At 36.0% G+C, this 21,872-nt stretch overlaps 1 protein-coding gene across 1 annotated transcript; it reads right to left on the reverse strand.

The window, feature by feature from the left end:
• Positions 1–242: 242 nt before the first annotated feature.
• Positions 243–21,863, reverse strand: LOC121424022 (WD repeat-containing protein 70-like). The gene is made up of 17 exons (XM_041619595.1): positions 21,732–21,863; positions 20,189–20,353; positions 19,091–19,306; positions 18,704–18,825; positions 18,208–18,267; positions 17,136–17,269; positions 15,876–16,029; positions 15,190–15,266; positions 14,593–14,770; positions 13,777–13,876; positions 13,190–13,274; positions 12,510–12,645; positions 11,785–11,885; positions 11,228–11,307; positions 9,376–9,504; positions 1,763–1,931; positions 243–1,249 (listed from the first exon to the last, which is right to left on the reverse strand). Exons 1-17 carry the CDS (start codon positions 21,766–21,768, stop codon positions 1,141–1,143), a joined length of 2,052 nt encoding a protein of 683 aa, XP_041475529.1. The 5' UTR covers positions 21,769–21,863; the 3' UTR covers positions 243–1,140.
• Between the last annotated feature and the right edge of the window lie 9 nt (positions 21,864–21,872).

Consider the following 21,872-nt stretch of genomic DNA (forward strand, 5'->3'; position numbering starts at 1 on the left):
GTCTATTGATATACAAAAGGTACAGTGAAAACCGTTTTCAATTTTTTGAGAAAATGACATTTCATTGATTTTTTACCATTCGCTATGTAGGAATGTTGCTCGCATATGACGTCACAAATCAAATAATTGAAATTTTAATAACTTCTGAATTATTTGATGAATTTTTCTCAAACCTTTGGCAATATTTTTTATTATTTTTTCTGCTATTTTTACAATAAACTTTTTGTCAGGATGAACTTCCCCTTTAAGTACAGTACCTCCCCTGATTTTTTTTTTTTGGCAACAACCCCACTTCAAGCATTAGGCTAAAAAAGTTTGTTTTTTTATTTAAATTTGATTTGGAAAAAAATGTGAAGACCAACTCTAATTTCATTGTTTTCCCTACATCTTTCTTCTTTTATTTTTTTACTGGCGCATAATGCAATAGAACACCGTCCATATAATATTATTGAACATAGCGTGAGCAGAGGACTCAATTTTCTGGAAAGAAACCTCACTCGCCATTTGACTACACTATATTGTTCGAGTGAGCACGTTTATGTGGGTGTGTATATATGAGGAGTTCCTGATGCATGCACAAACTCTGTCCAAGTGGGAGAAGTCAGTGGGTTTCCCCCTATATTTAAAGGAATGCTTCAGAGGGTTGTGTGTAAGAAAAGGGGAGTAAATAGAATTTGACATCCTATCCATGGGATTTTTCAACATAACATGTGTCTACAAAACAACATAGGGACACAAAGTCATTGGGTAACCCCTTAAATTAAAATGAATATCAAAGAGGACTCTTATGGTGTAAAAGAAGTTACTTTCTACTTCAAAGGAGTTTCTGTTAACATCCTATCCATGGGACAGAGTACTGTCCATTGTCACCTAACCTGAAAAAATGCAGACATGTTAACAAATGTTCGCCTAAGTCATCCACCTGGATCGGATACGAACCACTTATCTTTTAGTTCTTCTTCACATCTTAAGGCAGACATTTTATAGAATGAGCTAACCAAGCTTATCCTGAGCTTATTCTTCACATCTTAAGGCAGACATTTTATAGAATGAGCTGACTGAGCTAATCTGCTATCTCTTAGGGTTAACATGTATCTGTCGTTTTTGTCCTCCGTCCTAGTCCTAGCTAGAAATCAGTTGTCATTTCTTGGAGGCGGAGTCCAGTTTTGCTTTCTTGGCCCAGCTGGGTCCCCCCTCCTCCTCCTCTTCTTCTTCATCTGATTCATGGAATATGGGGTTGGGCTGAGTACTGTAAAAAAAAATAAAAAAAAAAATTCGAAGTTTGATAAAGCAGTACAGTGCATTTGTGTATTTATGTGAAATTTTAAACTAAGATGGAGTTCTCCATTTTCATCTCCTAGAGACCCAGACTATAGATTACACATGTAACTTGAATCCTGGAATAGACTCAAGTCCTAGACTACTGAGTGTGTATACAAGTCCTGCATCCAAGTCCCAAGTCCAGGGGACCGTTCTATGAAAGTTGTCTTTCTCCGACAGTAACCATAGTAACAGTAAGAGACCATTGTCTCTCAGCCGATCAAAACCAAGGATTTCACTAAAATAGTCAGCACTGACAATTTAGTCAGTGCTGACAACTTTCATGAAACATCCACCTGGACTTGCATTTATGGGTCTGATTGCATGACCGAGCCCAGACTCAAGCCCAACTCTTACTGAACGGACTCCCATCTCCTTCACGTACTCATGCCATCACATGACATCTACGAACCATTAGAAACCCATATTGAATATCACTCACTGTTTGTAGGCTGGCGCAATCCACAAAGGATTCTCCTCCGCATCCTTGGCATGTCTCAAGATGGCGTCCCGAGCACTGATGTTAGGATCGACCTTCTTCGTGAGGGCGATATTGATGGCAACGTAGCGTGACAGGGTGCTACCTCCAGCCGCGATTCGACCTCCTTGACCTGACGAGGGTTAAAAATAAGAGAAATATTGTAGACCGTTCAACAAACCTGAATCAATCTATAAAGCTGTCCCAAAACTTACCCACAACTTTACAACTGGAACATGTTCTTATTTATAATTCGGCTAGAAATGGATATATAATTTAGGCAAGAACAGATCACCGGTTGTGTGTAGTATTTGTAACTTATAAACACCTTCATGAAATACCACCCATTATCTGTGGCATTTCGTTTGACTACAATTCCTAGGGCCAATCTTACAAACCATAGGGTTATAAAATGCATGTTTGTTCAAAATATTTTCTAGATATGAATGCATATTCATAAAATCTTTGATTTCTTGACAAATTGGTGTGTTCTCCTTTGTTTACAAAGGACATTTTGCAAATTTCCTGTAGAAAAAATTGACACTGATGGATTTCCATAGAGTTACGATTGATTGGATCAATCATAACTCTTTGTAAGACAGGGCCCTGAAGTTCAATAAGTTTTAAATCCTAACATAAGTGTGATACATGTCAATTACAGATTCGTGTAGACAGCACCTAAAATGTCTTAATCATCACTTTCCTATTCACATGCTAATATGCTACAGTGTACACAGAAAACTGAGTCCGACAGCCCAGGAGGTTTATTCAACCGAAAGCCGGACAAGCAAATGACCCCATAGCTGGATGGCATGGACCTTGAAGTTTACAAAAATGCATTGCTGCCGGGTTCTATGCGTGGTCTTCCCTCCGAAATGACGTAATATATGACGTCACTACAAAATGGCCCTATTTCACCATTTTTCAGACATTGTACACATATCAAGAAGTCAAGGGAGAATATCTCAGCCAAATCATGCTTGTTTTGTATGAAACTTGCACAATGTATTGTTCGAGTAGTGCACAAGAGATATGCAAAATTTCACGAACAGAAATTATTGTTTACATATGCAAATTACGTAATGAAATTTGCATATCATTAGTTTTGGAGATTTCTCGCATAAAAAATTGTCAAAAATCGATTTAGAAATTTATTTTCTTTTGTAGTGTACTTTATTTGATATTTTTTCTCTCAAGCATAATATCATTGTCTTTATCTATATCTCTACTTTAAGAAAATATATAACAGTAATTGAAAAAGACATTATAGACTGTGATTTCAGCCCCCTTTCCAATATGGTGCGCACGTAGAAATTGTGCGTTTTTGGCCTATTTTCACCATATGGCTGAGGTGTGCGAACGATATGCCTACTTTATTGATGTTTCCTGCATTTTGCATGATATTAAATCTTCCAAACAACATATTTTCTTATTCATTATGTCTCTGGTGATCAATCAATGATTTCAGCAAAAATTGATTGCCCACTGGGCACTCTATAGGCTACGTTTTCAGCCTAGTTTTCAACAACGAACCTATACAATGTAAGACTGCATCGTTGTAGTCGAGTCGGATAAGAGGTTCCTGTACATGTGTACCATCAAAATATTTTTCACTCAATTTTTCAATCAACGTTTTGGTATTTGTCTAAACTGTCTCGTTAATGAATCTTGATGTTCCCTTCCCAAAATCGTGTCCAACGGGGTTCAAAATTGATATCTTTGGCGGCCCTCTTGGACTTTTTAAAAATGAAAATATATTATTTTAATATTTTATTGCACAGAGTCAGACAATGGGACAATCTTTTAATCAATACGCATTTCTCTATGATTGGGATAGTAGAAATCGATTTAATTCGTTTCTGATGATATATTTTGAAATAAAATTTATCCCGAAATGGGCATGATTTTGGTCAAAAATTTGCATGTGCATTGATATCTATCTGTTCAATCCTTAACATCAACAACTATTTCAAAATATCAGCATTCGACACGAAAGAGGATATAATATACCGATAATACTGTAACGCTTCATGACAATATGTATGTCTTTATTTGCTTAGTTAAAGGGCAAATACCATTATTACCCATTTATTGGAAAATATGCCACTTTGGAGCCCATATTAAGGCAAAAAACGTTTCTGATATGGAATAAAGCCACTTTCATTCTTTTTAAACTACATGGAGATAAGAAGGGTAGAGTTTCCTCTATCTGCTACTAGCATACTGAAGCATACCCCTTCAGGGAGCGTCGAAATCACCCACCCTTTTTCATATTTTACCTATTTGTGGGAAAATATGCTTTTTCAAGCCCCATTGAGGCAAAAAGTGTTGCTGCTATGTAGTACGGCCACTTTCATTGTTTTAAACTATGTGGAGACAAGAGTAGAGTTTTTTCTATCTGCTACAAAAAAAGGTGTGCTGTTACAGCAAAGCCTACCCCCTCTGAGGACTGCTAAAGTTACCCGATAATTATACGTATTTTGCCCATTAATGGGAAAATATGCTATTTTCGAGCCCCCATTTGGGCAAAAAGTGCTTCTGCTATTTAGTAAAACCACGTTTATTATTTTCAAACTATATGGAGACGAAAGAGTAGAGTTTCTTCTATCTGCTACATATAAAGAGGTGTTGGCATATTGGAACATACCCCCTTAGGGGGTCTCCGAAATCACTTACCCTTTTTCCATATTTTACCTATTTATGGGAAAATATGCAATTTTCGAGCCCCCATTGAGGCAAAAGTGTTTCTGCTATGTAGTAAGGCCACCTTTATTTTTTTCAAACTATATGGAGACGAAAGAGTAGACTTTCTTCTATCTGCTACATATAAAGAAGTGCTGGTACAGTAAAGCCTACCACCTTTGGGAACTGCCAAAGTTACCCGCCCCTTTTACGTAATTTGCAAATTCATGGGAAAATGTGCTATTTTCGAGCCCCCATTGAGGCAAAGGTGTTTCTGCTATGTAGTAAAACTACTCTTATTGCTTTTAAACTATATGGAGACGAAAGAGTAGAGTTTCTTCTATCTGCTACATATAAAGAAGTGCTGGTACCATAAAGCCTACCCCCTTTGGGAACTGCCAAAGTTACCCGCCCCTTTTACGTAATTTGCAAAATCATGGGAAAATATGCTATTTTCGAGCCCCCATTGAGGCAAAAGGTGTTTCTGCTATGTGGTAAAACTACTCTTATTGCTTTTAAACTATATGGAGACGAAAGAGTAGAGTTTCCTCTATCTGCTACATATAAAGAGGTGTTGGCATATTGGAACATACCCCCCTTGGGTGGTCGCCAAATTCAACTACCCTATTTCATATTTTAACTATTTATGGGAAAATATGCTATTTTCGAGCCCCCATTGAGGCAAAAGGTGTTTCTGCTATGTAGTAAAACTACTCTTATTGCTTTTAAACTATATGGAGACAAAAGAGTAGAGTTTCTTCTATCTGCTACATATAAAGAAGTGCTGGTACCATAAAGCCTACCCCCTTTAGGAACTGCCAAAGTTACCCGCCCCTTTTACGTAATTTGCAAAATCATGGGAAAATGTGCTATTTTCGAGCCCCCATTGAGGCAAAAGGTGTTTCTGCTATGTAGTAAAACTACTCTTATTGCTTTTAAACTATATGGAGACGAAAGAGTAGAGTTTCCTCTATCTGCTGCATATAAAGAGGTGTTGGCATATTGGAACATACCCCCCTTATGGGGTCGCCAAAATCACCTACCCTTTTTCATATTTTAATTATTTATGGAAAAATATGCTATTTTCGAGCCCCCATTGAGGCAAAAGGTGTTTCTGCTATGTAGTAAAACTACTCTTATTGCTTTTAAACTATATGGAGACAAAAGAGTAGAGTTTCCTCTATCTGCTACATATAAAGAGGTGTTGGCATATTGGAACATACTCCCCTTGGGGGGTCGCCAAATTCACCTAACCTTTTTCCATATTTACCTATTTATGGGAAAATATGCTATTTTCGAGCCCCCATTGAGGCAAAAGGTGTTTCTGCTATGTAGTAAAACTACTCTTATTGCTTTTAAACTATATGGAGACGAAAGAGTAGAGTTTCCTCTATCTGCTACATATAAAGAGGTGCTGGTACCATAAAGCCTACTCCCTTTTGGAACTGCTAAAGTTACCCGCCCCTTTTACGTAATTTGCAAAATCATGGGAAAATGTGCTATTTTCGAGCCCCCATTGAGGCAAAAGGTGTTTCTGCTATATAGTAAAACTACTCTTATTGCTTTTAAACTATATGGAGACGAAAGAGTAGAGTTTCCTCTATCTGCTGCATATAAAGAGGTGTTGGCATATTGGAACATACCCCCCTTATGGGGTCGCCGAAATCACCTACCCTTTTTCCATACTTTACCTGTTTATGGGAAAATGTGCTATTTTCGAGCCCCCATTCAGGCAAAAAGCGTTTCTGCTATATGGTGAAGCCAGTTTCATTCTTTTGAAACTACATGGAATTAAAGGAGTAGACTTTCTTCAATCTGCTGCTAATAAGTGGTTGCACAGCAAAGTCTATCCCCTCCGGGGGTTCCGAAAGTCACCCACCCCTTTTCCATATTTTTTCCAATATGGGGAAAATCTGCCAATCTTGGAGCCTCTGAAGAAGGTAGCAGTCGATGTACCGCACTTTTTTTTTTACATGTAGCTGATAGATAAAAATGCCTCTTCTTTTATTTCAAAGTGGTTTCCAAAATCAAAGCTAGCTTTACTATATAGCAGAAATGCCCTTTTGTCTGAATGGGGGCTCAAACATTGCATTTTTTTACAATAAAGAATGAAAATAGACATATGTAACTGATAAAGAAGATCCTACTTTGTCATCTTTATGTGGTTACAAAACAAAAACAAGGGCTTTACCGCAAGGCAGAAACACTGTTTGCCTCAAAATGACTAATTTTCCGAGAAACTGGCAAGATACGAAAAAAGATTGGGTGACTTTGGCAGCCCCCTGAGGGTTAGGCTTTGCTATGCCCCAATTTCTTTATATGTAGCTGATAGAGAAAAGTGATTTAAAGGAAAAAATTACATACTCAAAACAAAATGTTACCACAATAGGGGCTCCGAAAAGCACGATATCATAATAGTCAAGGTATGGATAATGGTATGGTACTGTATGTAACATTTTACTGGTTCTTGTGGGACTATGCTTTAAGGTGCCCGAGAGTAATTGCATGCAAAATGAAAATGCAGAGCAATGCCTCGAACTTCTATCTTTTTCAAGAGATTTAATTATCATAAAAATTGCTTTGTGTAGAAAATGCCTTTTACCCTCATACACATGATACAAGTAATACATACCTTTCTATCGATCGCTAAGTACGTTATTTTCTGCATGTTAGGCACATCAACAAAGGCGATCGGATGCAAGATGAAACAGATAGATGTCAATGCACTTGAACATTTTGGTTCAAAATTTTTGATGAATTCTTTTTTTAATATATTAACCGGACTATTCAGAAAACAATTTCAACCGATTTCTACTATCCAAATCCTAGTGAAATGCGTATTGATTTAAAATTTCCCATTGTCAGACTTTGTGCAATAAAATATGAAAATAATTGATTTTTATTAAAAATGTCCAAGAGGGCCGCCAAAGATATCAATTTTGAACTCCGTTGGACACGATTTTGGGAAGGGAACATCAAGATTCATTAACTAGACACTTTAGGCAAATACCAAAACATTGAGTGAAAAATGTTTTGATGGTACATAGAAACCCCCTTATCCGACTGACTAGAACGATGCAGTCATACATGGTATAGATTCGTTGTTGAAAATTAGGCTGAAAACGTAGCCTATAGACTACCCAGTGGGCAATCAATTTTTGCTGAAATCATTGATTGATCACCAGAGACATAATGAAGAAGAAAATATGTTGTTTGGAAGATTTAATATCATGCAAAATGCAGGAAACATCAATAAAGTAGGCATATCGTTCGCACACCTCAGCCATATTATGGTGAAAATAGGCCAAAAACGCATGATTTCTACGTGCGGACCATATTGGAAAAGGGGCTGAAATCACAGTATATAATGCCTTTTTCAATTACTGTTATATATTTTCTTAAAGTAGAGATATAGATAAAGACAATGATATTATGCTTGAGAGACAAAATATCAAATAAAGTACACTACAAAAGAAAATAAATTTCTAAATTGATTTTTGACAATTTTTTATGCGAGAAATCTCCAAAACTAATGATATGCAAATTTCATTACGTAATTTGCATATGTAAACAATAATTTCTGTTCGTGAAATTTTGCATATCTCTTGTGCACTACTCGAACAATACATTGTAAAAGTTTCATACAAAACAAGCATGATTTGACTGAGATATTCTCCCTTGACTTCATGCTATGTGTACAATGTCTGAAAAATGGTGAAATAGGGCCATTTTGTAGTGACGTCATATATTACGTCATTTCGGAGGGAAGACCACGCATAGAACCCGGCAGCAATGCATTTTTGTAAACTTCAAGGTCCATGCCATCCAGCTATGGGGTCATTTGCTTGTCCGGCTTTCGGTTGAATAAACCTCCTGGGCTGCCGGACTAAACTGAGTTATATTTGTTTGTTTGCTTTTATTTCTGCATTCAAAATAATTCATTTCAAAATGTAATATGTGTTTACATACACAATAACGCACAATGTGATTTATAATTAACTGCAAAAGGTATTTCATTTTCATGGTGCAAGCTCCCTACCAACAAACCGCCAACTAGATTGATCATGATAATTTAAACAACAGCTTCATCGAATAGCTGGCAGAAAGGTGGTAGATGTACATATGCTCTAATATTCAATACATGTGTAGCTGGTATAAGGGTACTGGCTCAAGCATGTGCTAGGTCATATGTACATGTACAGTGCCAGCAAGGAAAAGTCCATCCTACAAATATTCTTATTTGAATCAATAGAAGAAAATCAAACAAGCAAAGTGGTGAAAATCTAATCAAGACGCTGGTGACATTTTACAATTTTGCATATTTTTCACAAAATAGTTATATGCAACACTCAGAAATATGCAAATGAGAGTCAATAGTATCCCTCTCTCACCTTTCCTTTCTTTTTCATTGTTCATATTATACAATATTTCAGTTTTTACAGATTTTACAATAATGCCAAACTGACTGAACCATAAAATGTTGAAACAAATTATGGTAAATTGCACATTTAGGGATGAATTAAACTGTTCTTCAGAAGACGTGGAGAAGATTTTTTTTTTATTTCATATAATAAAATACAAAAGGAATAGTAAGTGGGTGATGTCATCAGCCCCCTCATTTGCATACTGACCAGGATGTGCATATAACTGTTTTGTGAAATTAAACTTAAATGTCATAATTTTCTCATTTTAAATCCAATTACTATAAGAGTTATGCTTGTTGGATTTTTTTTTCTCATTTAATTAAAATCATATTTTTTTATTCGGTGGACTTATCCTTTAATGACATTTTCCCTGACCTACAGGAATGGAAATTTATGTAGGCATAAATACTACAGCCCTTCTGCCACCAGGCAGAGACATCCCCTATGACTTTATGACTTTCCAGGACATACCTTGTTTGATGGGTAGATCAGGTTTCCTTGATTTCACAGGATCTTGCCTGTCTTTCATCTGTTTCTTGTAAGCCATAATCTCCTGAGGCTCCTCCCTGTTACGATGTCTCCCTCTCCTTGACATGACAGCTGAAGAGAGATATAAGAATGATAATATCAATTAGAACATCTGTTTCTTATAAGCCATGATTTCCTGAGGCTTTTCCCTGTTACGTCTCCCTCTCCTCGACATGACAGCTACAGGGAGAATAACTGTTTAAATCAGAACAGAACCCTGTTGTAAAAAAAAGTTTTCCCATTGGGTTTGTACTTGTGGTACGGTAAGATCAAAGCTTGTACCGTCTTGAATTCTGTGCGACTGAATCGTCGATATCCATACGCTGGATTGGAGCAGTTTAAGCTGCTGCATGCCTGACCTTGGAGCAAAGGAAAAGTACTGGAAGTACACAAATAACAGTATATGTAGGGCCATACCATTGCATAAGGTACTCCACATGTAATGTATGGACACGCACACGTAATAACAAATTGTGGAACTCTGTGTGCCTTTTGACTTTTTTCATTACTTTTTTTAACCAAAACGAGCACGTTGTAGCTCTATCCACCAACTGATATCAATGAATTGAACAGGCTGGGATCTAACAAACATATTTCTTATGTCAATTGGACTCAAACAGTGGAACACCATCGTAGATTGTGGTATAATCATTTTTTCTAGTGATACTCAATGAAGACAATTAGAAACCTGTAGAGCAATTATTATGAATCGTAAAGCTTGATTCCAATCTAAATGAGCTATTGCCTATTGGTATCAAAGTCAAAACAAAAAGTGATGCAAAACCACCTTCAATGAATTAAATAATAATGATCAACAAGATACATGTATGATCCTTTCACAACAAAGAGTGCTTAGAGACCTGTGATACGATTGTCGATTAAGATGTCCATATGCAGGACTTTCCTCAAATGATCATCTCCTATTTGTGCTTCATATGTCAATGTGAAATGCTTTCAAATAATAATAATAATAATAATAAAAAATGGGGATCAGACATACAGAAAGGCTGATTTTTTTTTACAGAATTACCAAAATGGAGTTCAAATAAACAGTTTAGTCTTAGGTGAGAAAAGTTTCAGAATACTGTAGTTCTTGAGCTCACTCTCAGCAAATCATTATGTCAAGAGCAGGGTTTTTTTTTATTACAGTGTACATATAGCTTATAACCCATAACTGATACAGAGTTTAAAATTTGGTTCAAGTACAAAGGGTGACATAAAGTAAAGGCTTCTACACACAGTCAGCACAGAAGTACAGTTCATAGGATTTGTCTCTACTGTTTGAAGACTGTTCACACCACTCATTTATTTTGTCAGGGAAGCAAAGAATAGCCTGGAGCCAGTAACACAAAGCTTCGCATTCATTGTAGAAGAGTATCTCTATGATTGATTGCATAGAATACAATGTCCATTCAATCATGAATATCAAGCATATGATCAGTTGCTAATGTTTGTGTTATGGGACCCTGAAGAGTTATTGAGCACCCGTTGAATGAATGATACTGTTTTGGTCATAGTTTGCCAGACTGTGTTCGGTGTGCATGTACCTGAATTGTAGCATCAGCATGTGTCACACCATCCTTTTCCCGTTTCCTGGGGGGCGTTTCATCAATATTTTCGTCTGACAAGTTGTCAGATCTGACAACTTTCCTGGATTCTGATTGGTTAAGAAGCACTGTTACTATAGTAACTGTCGGATAAAACAGGACTTGTCGGATAAAACGTCCGACAAGTCCTTTCATGAAACGCTCCCCTGATGTATTAAACTACCGGTAAAATCTGATATCAAACTTACGAGCAATGATGTGTTCACTCTTGACAATGTCAGGCTCCACCCTCTTTCTCCTCTTCTTGACCATGCATAGCTTGGCTCCTCTGCAAAAAGCAGTATTAATATTGAAGACAGTAAGATATTGAAGTATCAAGTATCAATAATAAATTTACACCTTTTTTAACCACATTATTTTCATATAAAATAACTACCACAAGCATTAATTTTAAAAAAACTTCTAAAACCAAAACTATGTGGTATATTATACAACACAATATATTTTCTTCCTCTAACATTAAGGCACAGGTTTACATTACAATGGTCTTATTTTTCAAAAAATCCTGAACTTTGATTCATGTTGTATTTAATATGGCTCATATGGATGAAAACACACCCAAGAAAAAAACATAATGAAACCCGTGCTGGTTCCAAGATGTCTGTGAATAAAAATCATCATAAAAGGAAAAAAAGCCATTGCTGCTTGTTTTGAGGATAATACATTCATCCATGTAACATAATCAGAATAAATCGATCTTAAAAACGCTTTATAAGATAATTATAATGTAAAGGTATTCACATACCTGTGACTTCTGTTAGGATCATAGAAGACCTTTGCGAGTCCACTGCCAGAGCCGATGATGATCTGATTTAACTTTGGATGCCACATACATCGCACTACACTCTGTAATCATAGACAATGTTTGTTCATTTATTAACAACGATCATGTGCTGTGATTACAAGATAGTTGAATGTACAGAATCATGTTGTCCCAATGTACATAATTCATGTCATTAAGTAAAGTAGAATAACATTCAATATCATACAGTATATGATAACTAATCATCAATCACGTAAAGATTCTGAAGAATCTTTCAGATTATTTTTGCAATTCTGAGAGAAAACTGAATGGAAAGGAATATTCATAAAAATATGGAGAATGGATTAATATGAATTAAAAGTTGAATGTAAAAATACACTTAACCAGAAATATGAAACCACATTTTCATGATTTTCTCTTTGAACATGCACCCGATGGATGGCTAGTTCGACATGAATATGCATATCACTACAAAATAAAAATTTCATTTTTTTTCTTTTTTTTTTCACATCCTCAAACCTCTCCCCAACATCACTGATCAATACCTTGCACAAGACTTCAGCCATATTTCATACAGCTTAAGTCAATAACATGTTCTTAACAAATCATTGCCCTGATTTAAATAAGTTTTAAAAGCAAGTAATAACTTTATAAAAACGTTTTCATGAGACATGGCATTGGAAGTGAGATATTAATGTGATTCTTACCCCTTGTCCACATTCTAATTCTGTAATTTTCTTGAAGGTGTGTCTGTCATAGAACATTAATTTTCCTTCTTGTTCCCTCCTTACCGACTGACCGGCTAAAATCATCTTATCATCTGGACTGAAGCAACAGTCCGCTCTGTGAACGAAAAGAAGTACATTTTATAATAAAGCATATGGATAATAATACAACAATACATTGCTGGCAAAAATTAGCATGTGGAAATTGACAATTTTGAAATACAACACTTTGAAATTTGTATCATTCAAACAGTTCTAGATGAATTTAATATATTTAATATAATACTCATTTTCTGTGATCATCAATTATCAATCAATCAAAAATAAAACATAAACACATATTTACAGATTTCATCACAAAACACACTTGTGTTAGATCAGAGCAATGACGGGTCTGACATGCATGTGTAAAATTATGTTTAACTTATGGAACCACAAACCCGGTTATCACAAGTCTGAGAAAGTGACTCAAAGCAATAACATTACTTAACGTTGCAGTAAGATCTTTTCACATTACAGATTTCTCACAAAAAATGTTGAGGGGTCTTTTAGATCCCACTCTAAAATATTTGCTAGGATTGTACATTTGCAGAGTGGATACAACAAATTAAAAAAAAAATTTAATCATTATAATATATATCAAGATGTGAATTAATACTCACACTGGATAAAAGCTTTCAAGACCAGTCACAACATTAACTGGTCTCTTGAAGTTTCTAAGATCCCAGGATTTCATCGTGTCATCACCTGTAGAGAATTTGATAAAAAGAGAAAAATATGTGTAACTTCTGAAGGTTTCCATGGCAAAGAAGAAGAGTGCAGTGGTTTCATGGTACACCATGTATTCTTTCTTGGGCAATTGGTGGTCGTGAAAAGGACCAGCCAAACTCGATGTTTCAAGAAGTGGGTTCTTGTCGTCTTCAGGAGAATGGGGCGAGTTCGGGTGGTCCTTTTCATGACCAACAATTGCCCAAGTTCCTCTTCACCCGATAAAGAATACATGGTGTATCATTAGACAAGAATATACTTTTCCAGGGTAAGATATATGATTTTCATAAATCATCTTTTACTTAAATTATTAAGAATTGAAGTTAAACGTCAAGTCCACTCAAGAAAAATATTGATTTGAATTGATAGAGAAAAATCAAACAAGCTTAACGCTGAAAATTTCATCAATATCAGAAAAAAATACTTTCAAATCCTGAATGAAGTCATAACAACCCTTTAATAGGTTGTCTATACTACTTACCACCTCTTGTAATGAAGATCTGATTATCATATGAGAATGTAATGCAGGATGTATCAGTACCCATGCCATGAGCATTCTTTAGTTGATAGGTCGGTCTTACCTGCCATACAAACATGATAATACATGAAGCAAAGTTTTACACTGTCTAGAGTTTATATATTTACATCAAAGAGTTCCAGGAAAGTTATATTAACACATCAAACAGTCTCAGATAAATAACACAGCACATACAAAGAGAACACTTTAGTATATATAGGAGAATGACTTATTTTACATGGTAATTCTTTTCAAGTAATTAAAAAAATAAATACAAAATAAAAGAGTTGCAAATGATCCGATCAATCGCAACTATGGAAAGCCAGCAAAGTCAACATATAGAATGCATGTTTGCTAAAAAAAAATCTAGATATGAATGTATATCCATAATTTTATTGATTTCTTAACAATTTGGTCTGTTCTCCTTTGTTTACAAAGGACATTTTGCAAATTTCCTGTAGAAAAAATTGACACTGATGAATTTCCATGGTTACGATTGATTGGATCAATCATAATTCTTTGTAAGAGGGGGCCCTGGTTGGAATTCTACGATACAAATTACAAGCAAGATACATTAGCCTCATTATTACCCTCTTAAACTTGAAGTAATGTCTTAGCAAAGGTCTCTTCATATCCCAAAGTTTTATACTACTATCTTGACACCCTGCTCTGATAAGCTCGGCATCTCTGCTATATAGGCAAGCATGTAAGATTGATTTTTTATTATTATTATTATCATTATTATTAGTCTCTTAAATTTGAAGTTAACAAATATCTTACCAAAGGTCTCTTCATATCCCAGAGTTGTATACTGCCATCCTGACACCCTGCTCCAATAAGCTTAGCATCTCTGCTGTATACGCAGCAGGTCGGATTGGTCTTCTGACCCCCTTGACCTCTGAACTTGATGACCTGCTGCTGCTTCCACGCCTGGTTGACGTCCCATAACCTCACTGTGCTGGAAGGTTAAATTGATCAAGTGAAAACAATGGCGATTGAAAGTGACAATATGAAACAGGATATTTCTTTCATCACATTCTGCTTTGTAAACAGAAAATACTTTGTCCCTTAACCAACTCTCTGTCTAAGCAGAATGTTATGGCACGATTCCCCCAGGCGACAACCTTCACAGGAGTGAAAACGATTCCATGACATTTGCTCTGGTGACGATTGCTACGATGGTAAACAACCTAACCTCCAAAAATAAATTAACCTAATCATTACCTTTACTTCATTCTGAACCTTTATTCTTTACTCTATTACAACCTTAACTCTAATCCTAAGCCCTCTGAGATATTAAGACAGAAGCATATGTCGTGTCACTGTGAAAACATGATACCCTAGAAAATCAACAAAACAGAGGCATGTTTGTCTTACCCATCATTTGCACAAGTGATGAATTCTTCTTTTACTTTCGGATTCCAGCAGCCCCCATTTAACATTGCAGTATGTCCCTGAAAAGATAAACAAATAAATAATACTCTCACATCAAATAATAATAACACAAAATAGTATAGTACAGACATTAGGTTTTGATGGGTTTCCAGTGAAACTTTGATGCTCATTGGGTGATCACTTAATAAGAGGGAAGAAAAAAATGAATTACAACATTAGTAACCACATTTCAAGTGCTTGACACAAGATTAATTGTTCATAATTTTGCTGTCATATCTTTTTTATACCTTTAACAGAAAAAAATAATAATTTGGATAATTCAGTATATGGGAAACTTGTTTTAATTTGCAACATTTAATTATACAGCAACTCTATTAAAGCTATCATAAAGATGACATAACATTTGCTAGGGGGCATTGCTCTTGGCTATATTTCATATAAGATATAGGATTAGGGTTGCAATAGGGTTTTATGTTTAGTTTAGGGTTAGGTTTAAGGTTAGGTTTGAGGTTAGGTTTAGGATAGGGCATAGTGTTAAATCTAGGGTTGAAGTTGGTCATTCCATTAGTGTGTGGAATTTACAGCGGAGCAAAAGTCGCTAGGGCAAATAACATTAATCCATCTTAAAAGTCAGCCCAAGAAATTAATTGTATTAAAGAGTACCCCACCTTTGTCTTGGCCATGTCAACGATGTACTGGTCACCTCTGACACACTCCATGACCTCAAAGCCGTCCCGGTCAACGACCTTTGCCTGAGGTTTTGCTGCCACCATGAGTATCCTGTCTCCTGTGATGCTGTACTGTAAAGTTCGAATCTGATGGCTAAGATGGAGAAAAAAATAGAGTTATATAGCACTTATTACATTCTGTTTGTAAGCCATTTACATTGCAATTATTATGACCTTGGTCATCAGATGATGACATGCCCACACACAATGTATGCAGTTCCATGACTTTTCTCCAGTGGAAAATCTGCACGTTGAGCTAAACCTAAAACTTAACCTCCTAGTCCAAATAAAACCTAATCCTTACCTTTACATTATTCTGAGTCAACAACTCTATTACAATGCTAACTTTAACCCTTTGCCCTCTGAGATTAAAAACACAGCAAATGTCACAGGAGCAAATGTCGGGTCACAATGTATGCACCTCTCCACTCCCTGGGGAGCATTCAAACAAGACTCAATTGCTAGGCATACTAAACAGGCTTTCACATCCTACCGGGTACCCATTTAACATCTTGGTGGAGAGTGGCAAAGTGTCAACTGCTGCCTTGCAAAAGGATGCTAGGCCATGGTGGGATTCGAACACGACCCTCTAATTACAAGGTGAGAATATGAACTGCTACATAAATAAGGCTTGTATAGACATTGCAACATGCAACAAAGTATATAAAAAAAATAAACTTCTGATAACTTTCTTTAATCTTTGATGGACTTTCCTCAAACCTTCACCAATATTTTTGGCATGATGTTTTTTTTGTATCATATTTTGCGTTTTAACTTTCGTTAGGGTGAACTTCCCCCTAAAACCATGGTCAAAGTTAGCCTGCATATACAAACTCAAATTTGACACTTTACCAAAAAATCTGGGGAATGTTTCATGAAAGTTGCCAGCACTGAAAAGTTATCATCTGACAGTTACCAAAGTAACAGTCAGGCAACTGTAATTCTCAGCAAATTAAGAACATGGATAGCTATCAGATCTGCCATCTTGGGCCTGTTGTAGAAAGAATTCAGTTTAAATGCAATTAAAAAAAATCAAGTGCAAGGCCTGAATGAGTGCTTTTAATTTGTTGAAAATTAAGTTGCAATTGATTTTTGGAGCTGCGTTTGATTATAACTCTTTACGCAGCGGGCCCCATGTCAGATGATGAATAATAACTGAGTGACCATCAGAATTCCATTTTTTTCCATAGGCTGGCTTACCATTCGAAAGGTTGGAAAGACCTGAAGGAGTTAAGTGAAGGATCCATAGCAGCAAAGTCCCAGAAACGCACATCAAAGTCATACCCACCGGTCACAAGCCTAGAACCTGATGGATCCAGAGCTACAGCAGATACCTGTTCAGGAGGCGTAACACAAGCAGATAATAATAATTATGATAATCAACATGCTTAATACAATGTTTTGTATTTACTATGCATTATTACCCGACTTTAACACAGCTACCCTGATCGGGAGATCGAGCATTCAAGGAATTCCTTTCTACTAGGTACCCATTTACTACACCTGGGTGGAGACTGGAGAGTAAGGCAAATGAGGATAAACATCTTGCCAAAGGATGCGAGTAATACAGTGGGATTTGAAAGATTCTAATTGATTCCAATTTTTTTGTACATGGTCACACTGATTAGATGACTGATATCTGAAATTATTCCAGTGTCCACTTCCATGAAAAAAACCTTCAGACTTCAATACACAGATGTGTCATAGTTCAGTCATTTGTATCCCTTGACTGAACACATATCCAGTCAAAGGTCATGGTCAAATGTCACGTAAATTTCAACTCTTCCCAATCAAGGGGTTTCACCATTGCACCAATCTTAAAACAATATGACTCCGAACAAGCAAAGATTTGCATCTTTTCACAATCTATTTGTTACCCTGTTAGCTTTCTCCTACTGGTTTCTGCAGGCTTCTTCAGGCTACCACTGACTCACTGTAGATGGTCATGTCTGCAGTGCGACAGTCCGAGAGAATCAGAATGTACGTAGGAGATCATTCATATTGCCCACCATCTCTGTTCATAGAATGTGCCCGGCTCATCTGCATTTGCTTCCTTGGCAATGTAATACATTCCCATCGTCTCCGATTGTTGCACTGCCAATACTCAATCTACCTCACCTACAGCAAGTCAGCATTATCTTGAAGAAGCATGCAGAAACCAGTAGGAGATAGCTAACTAAGTAACAATAAATTGATCGCAAAAAGAAGATATTCTCTGCTTGGTAGAACATCATCAACCTGATGACTTAGAACCTAGATAAATTATACTCACAGATTTATTGCCGTGATTCAGCACTATCTCATGGGTTGCAGGAATCTTTTTCTCTGGAGGCTTAAAAATTACAAGAAATAAAAATAAAATGCAAAATGCAAATACTTCAAAGCTTAAACTGAATTTGTTGATTTATTCATTCATTGCGACCATCACAGTTGGATTATTGACAATAATAAAAATGGCACAATTAGATACACAGTCACACATACAATTTACAGGCAAAATACAAATTGTGTTGCACAATATTTATGTTCTGAAATAGTCCCATCATAAAGTCATTGAGGTTATTATTCATTGTGTCTAAATTCATAGAGACCTACATATCAAGATTCTACAACTAGCAGATGGTCTAATTCTCGGATCTTCTAAAACCAACATGGCTAAACCACTTCGTCTACCTTGACAGGTACCATGGCAACAACTACAAGTACAAGAATAAAAACTATCAAGGATCTAGCTGTTTTTACAATCATTTCAAAGATATTGGTCTCACCAAGTTGTCTTCATCATCATCTTCGTAATCCTCATCGTCGTCATCATCATCGTCATCATCACTCTCTGTGGCGGCTTTGTTTGAGGTCGAAGGTCGGCTAAACCCTGGAGGTAATGGTGGACCTAGGTGAAAATTCAATTGGGTGGATAATCAGAGACAGAAAGCAAAACAGATCATATCTAAATGCTGCCGATTTTTTCTATCTATCAATTACAAGATGATTTAATAAAGTCAATCTGAGTAACAGAGAAATCAGAGAAAAGGTCATACATTGTTGGATTCACATTAACTGAGAAGACATGCTTTAATTTTTTTTCTATGAAAAATAAATACCTTGGTCACAGCATACAATTAAAAAGGGTATGATCATAAAGTAATTTATCTTACCAATCATGTCATCATCATCATCATCTCCATCACTGTCAGCTTGCTTCGATTTATTTGCAGTTTTCTGGACAAATCGTTTCGTGGGGTCATCCACTTCAGCATCACTATCATCATTGTCTCCACTATCAACCTTGCTTTTACTCTTAGAGATTTCTTGTGCTGTTCTTCGAGTTTGTTCAAACATTTTGTCAAGATCGAATGTTCTTGCTTTCTTACCTACCAAGAAAATGAAATATCAGAGAGCATCTTTATCAGTACCAATTTTTCATGGCTATATGTGAATGATTGAATGAATGGATGGATGGATGAATGCATTAATGAATGAATTTATAATCCAAAAGCATCAAAGAAAGGATATGTGACCATGCACAGCAAAACCCACAAAAAGTTGCCAGAAGTTGATTTGCAGTTAAATATCCCTCCGGAAAGAGGGGATTTCTTACCTTTAGAATTTAATTATAAAACTCACTAGTATATAACTTGCTAATATTGAATAGCCCTCATGACAAAGAGAAGTACATGTGGTACATGTGCACATTCATAGAATGTTACTTTTGAGAATAGAGAGAGAGAGCAAAGTTGACAACTTTTGTGGGTTTTTGCAATGCCTGGACACATATGTTGACAATTTCTATCACATCTTCAGAAATTTATTTTTATATATACCTGCTCCTAGAGTAAACAAATTGAATTAAAACTGACCTTAGGTAAAGTTATTAATTCATATCACTAACACAAATAATTATGAATTATTGACAGCCCACGCAGTAAGCCATTAGAAGGGCGGGGCAAATATCTGGAACAGTAGAAGTAATGCCAGTAATACAGAAATTTTAGGGCAGTGAGGCATTTTAGGTGGGCACCCTCAATAAATTTATCTTGCACTAACGTAAAGGCCGATTATCAGTAAGGTATTTTCCTTTATTACAACTTTCACCATATCAATTTAAAGTATTATATCATAGTGACTATTAGACCAGTAAAAAAGAAAAGAAAAAAAGGGCATTATATGTACTAGTACCATGACTAATAGTTTAAGCTAATACAGGTAGGTCTAACTCTGCTATCAGTATGATTCTACTTTGGATGTTTCCTTACCAAATCCTGAAAATCCCATTAGTTTGGCCATGTCTGGTTCCTGAGCGTGAGATCCTTCTGAGCTTGAAGAGGCATTTTGTCTTGAAGTTTGCATATGAGAAGAAGACAGCTTTTCTGCAGACTTCTTTTCTGCAGATGCCTTTTTCTGCTGATCCCAACGTGCAGCTAAAATGAGAGGTACATATACATCATTTTTTTTTAATATAGTATCAGAGTTTGAGGGGAAAATAACTTTGCAATGAAACAGGGAATTCAAAAGCTGTAATTTTCATCAAATAAAAGAGAAATAAGAAGACAATAATAAAGGCTGACATTTTTTGTAAATACTTGATAAAGTACACATCAGACAAAATGTAAGAATAATACAGCAAGGAATTAAAATTAAAATCGGATGTAAAATAAGAAAGTTATGACATTTCAAAGTTTCGCTTATTTTTAACAAAATAGTTATATGAACGAGCCAGTTACATTCAAATGAGAGAGTTGATGATGTCACTCACTCACTTTGTCTTTTGTTTTTTATTGTTTGAATTATACAATATTTCAATTTTTATGAATTTGATGATTAGGACCTCCTTGCCTGAAGCACAAAATGTAAACATAATGGAATTCCACTTGTTCAGGGAGGAATGAAACTTCATTTCACATGACAATGATGAGAAAATCAGAATATTTCATATTTCATATAATAAAATACAAAAGAAATAGTGAGTGATGTCATCAGTTCCCTCATTTGCATACCGACCGAGATGTGCATTTAACTGTTTTGTGAAATGAAGCGAAACTTTAAAATGACACAACTTTCTTATTTTACATCCAATTTTGATGAAATTTTCAGTGTTATGCTTGTTGATTTTTCTCTTTTCATTCAAATCAAGTTTTTGTTGCAGTGGACTTGTCCTTTAAGCATCACAATATCACCATTTTGTAAGCAGAAATCATCAAAAATGTGACTTAAATTTTGTACTGATTCCATAGCATTTTGCCATCAATCTGATATAAAATTGGCATTGAGTTTTTGTTTAAATCTCCACAAAATCTTTGGTGGCGAAATTAGGTCACACTTTTTCTGAACGGTTTACCAGCACAGCCCACATTCACCGATCAGAATAGAATTTTGAGATCGCAATACCGGCGAAAGCCGAAACCCCTTGTCCTTGACCTACTTTTACATTTTCGTCCATGATTTTATAGTTTACGATCTTGCCGCACCGTCAATATTTCTTGAAATGGTTTTGTATAAATTATTAATATTTTGTGAACAAAATTAAGCATGATGAATATTTTCTAAAAGTGTGCGCAGTTTGGACACCCCATCATACAGCATTGGCATACCATAGTCCTACCTGTAGATTCCTCACAGGCGCAGCTCAGGCAGGATGGTTGCAGTGAACAAGTGGCAACGATCGGAAATCGTCTGGACACATGAAATAGAATGCTTGGGACTAGGGCCTAGGCCTACATCTTTCACTGCAGCACTGCAGCATGAATATACTTCTCCATATTACTTATTGCGAACTAAGAATCAATCTTAATAGCTTACCTCTAAGGGCCCGCATTTCTTCTAGATCTTCATCCATTATTATTATGTAGAAAATATGAAGGAAAAGGTTTCAAACAAAATGAAAAGTCGTGCTTCAACCCCGGTGCTTCCCCTTAAATTACTGAATTGTGTTAGGCCTAG

Source organism: Lytechinus variegatus, chromosome 11, assembly GCF_018143015.1.
Source record: "Lytechinus variegatus isolate NC3 chromosome 11, Lvar_3.0, whole genome shotgun sequence".
NCBI lineage: Eukaryota > Metazoa > Echinodermata > Echinoidea > Temnopleuroida > Toxopneustidae > Lytechinus > Lytechinus variegatus.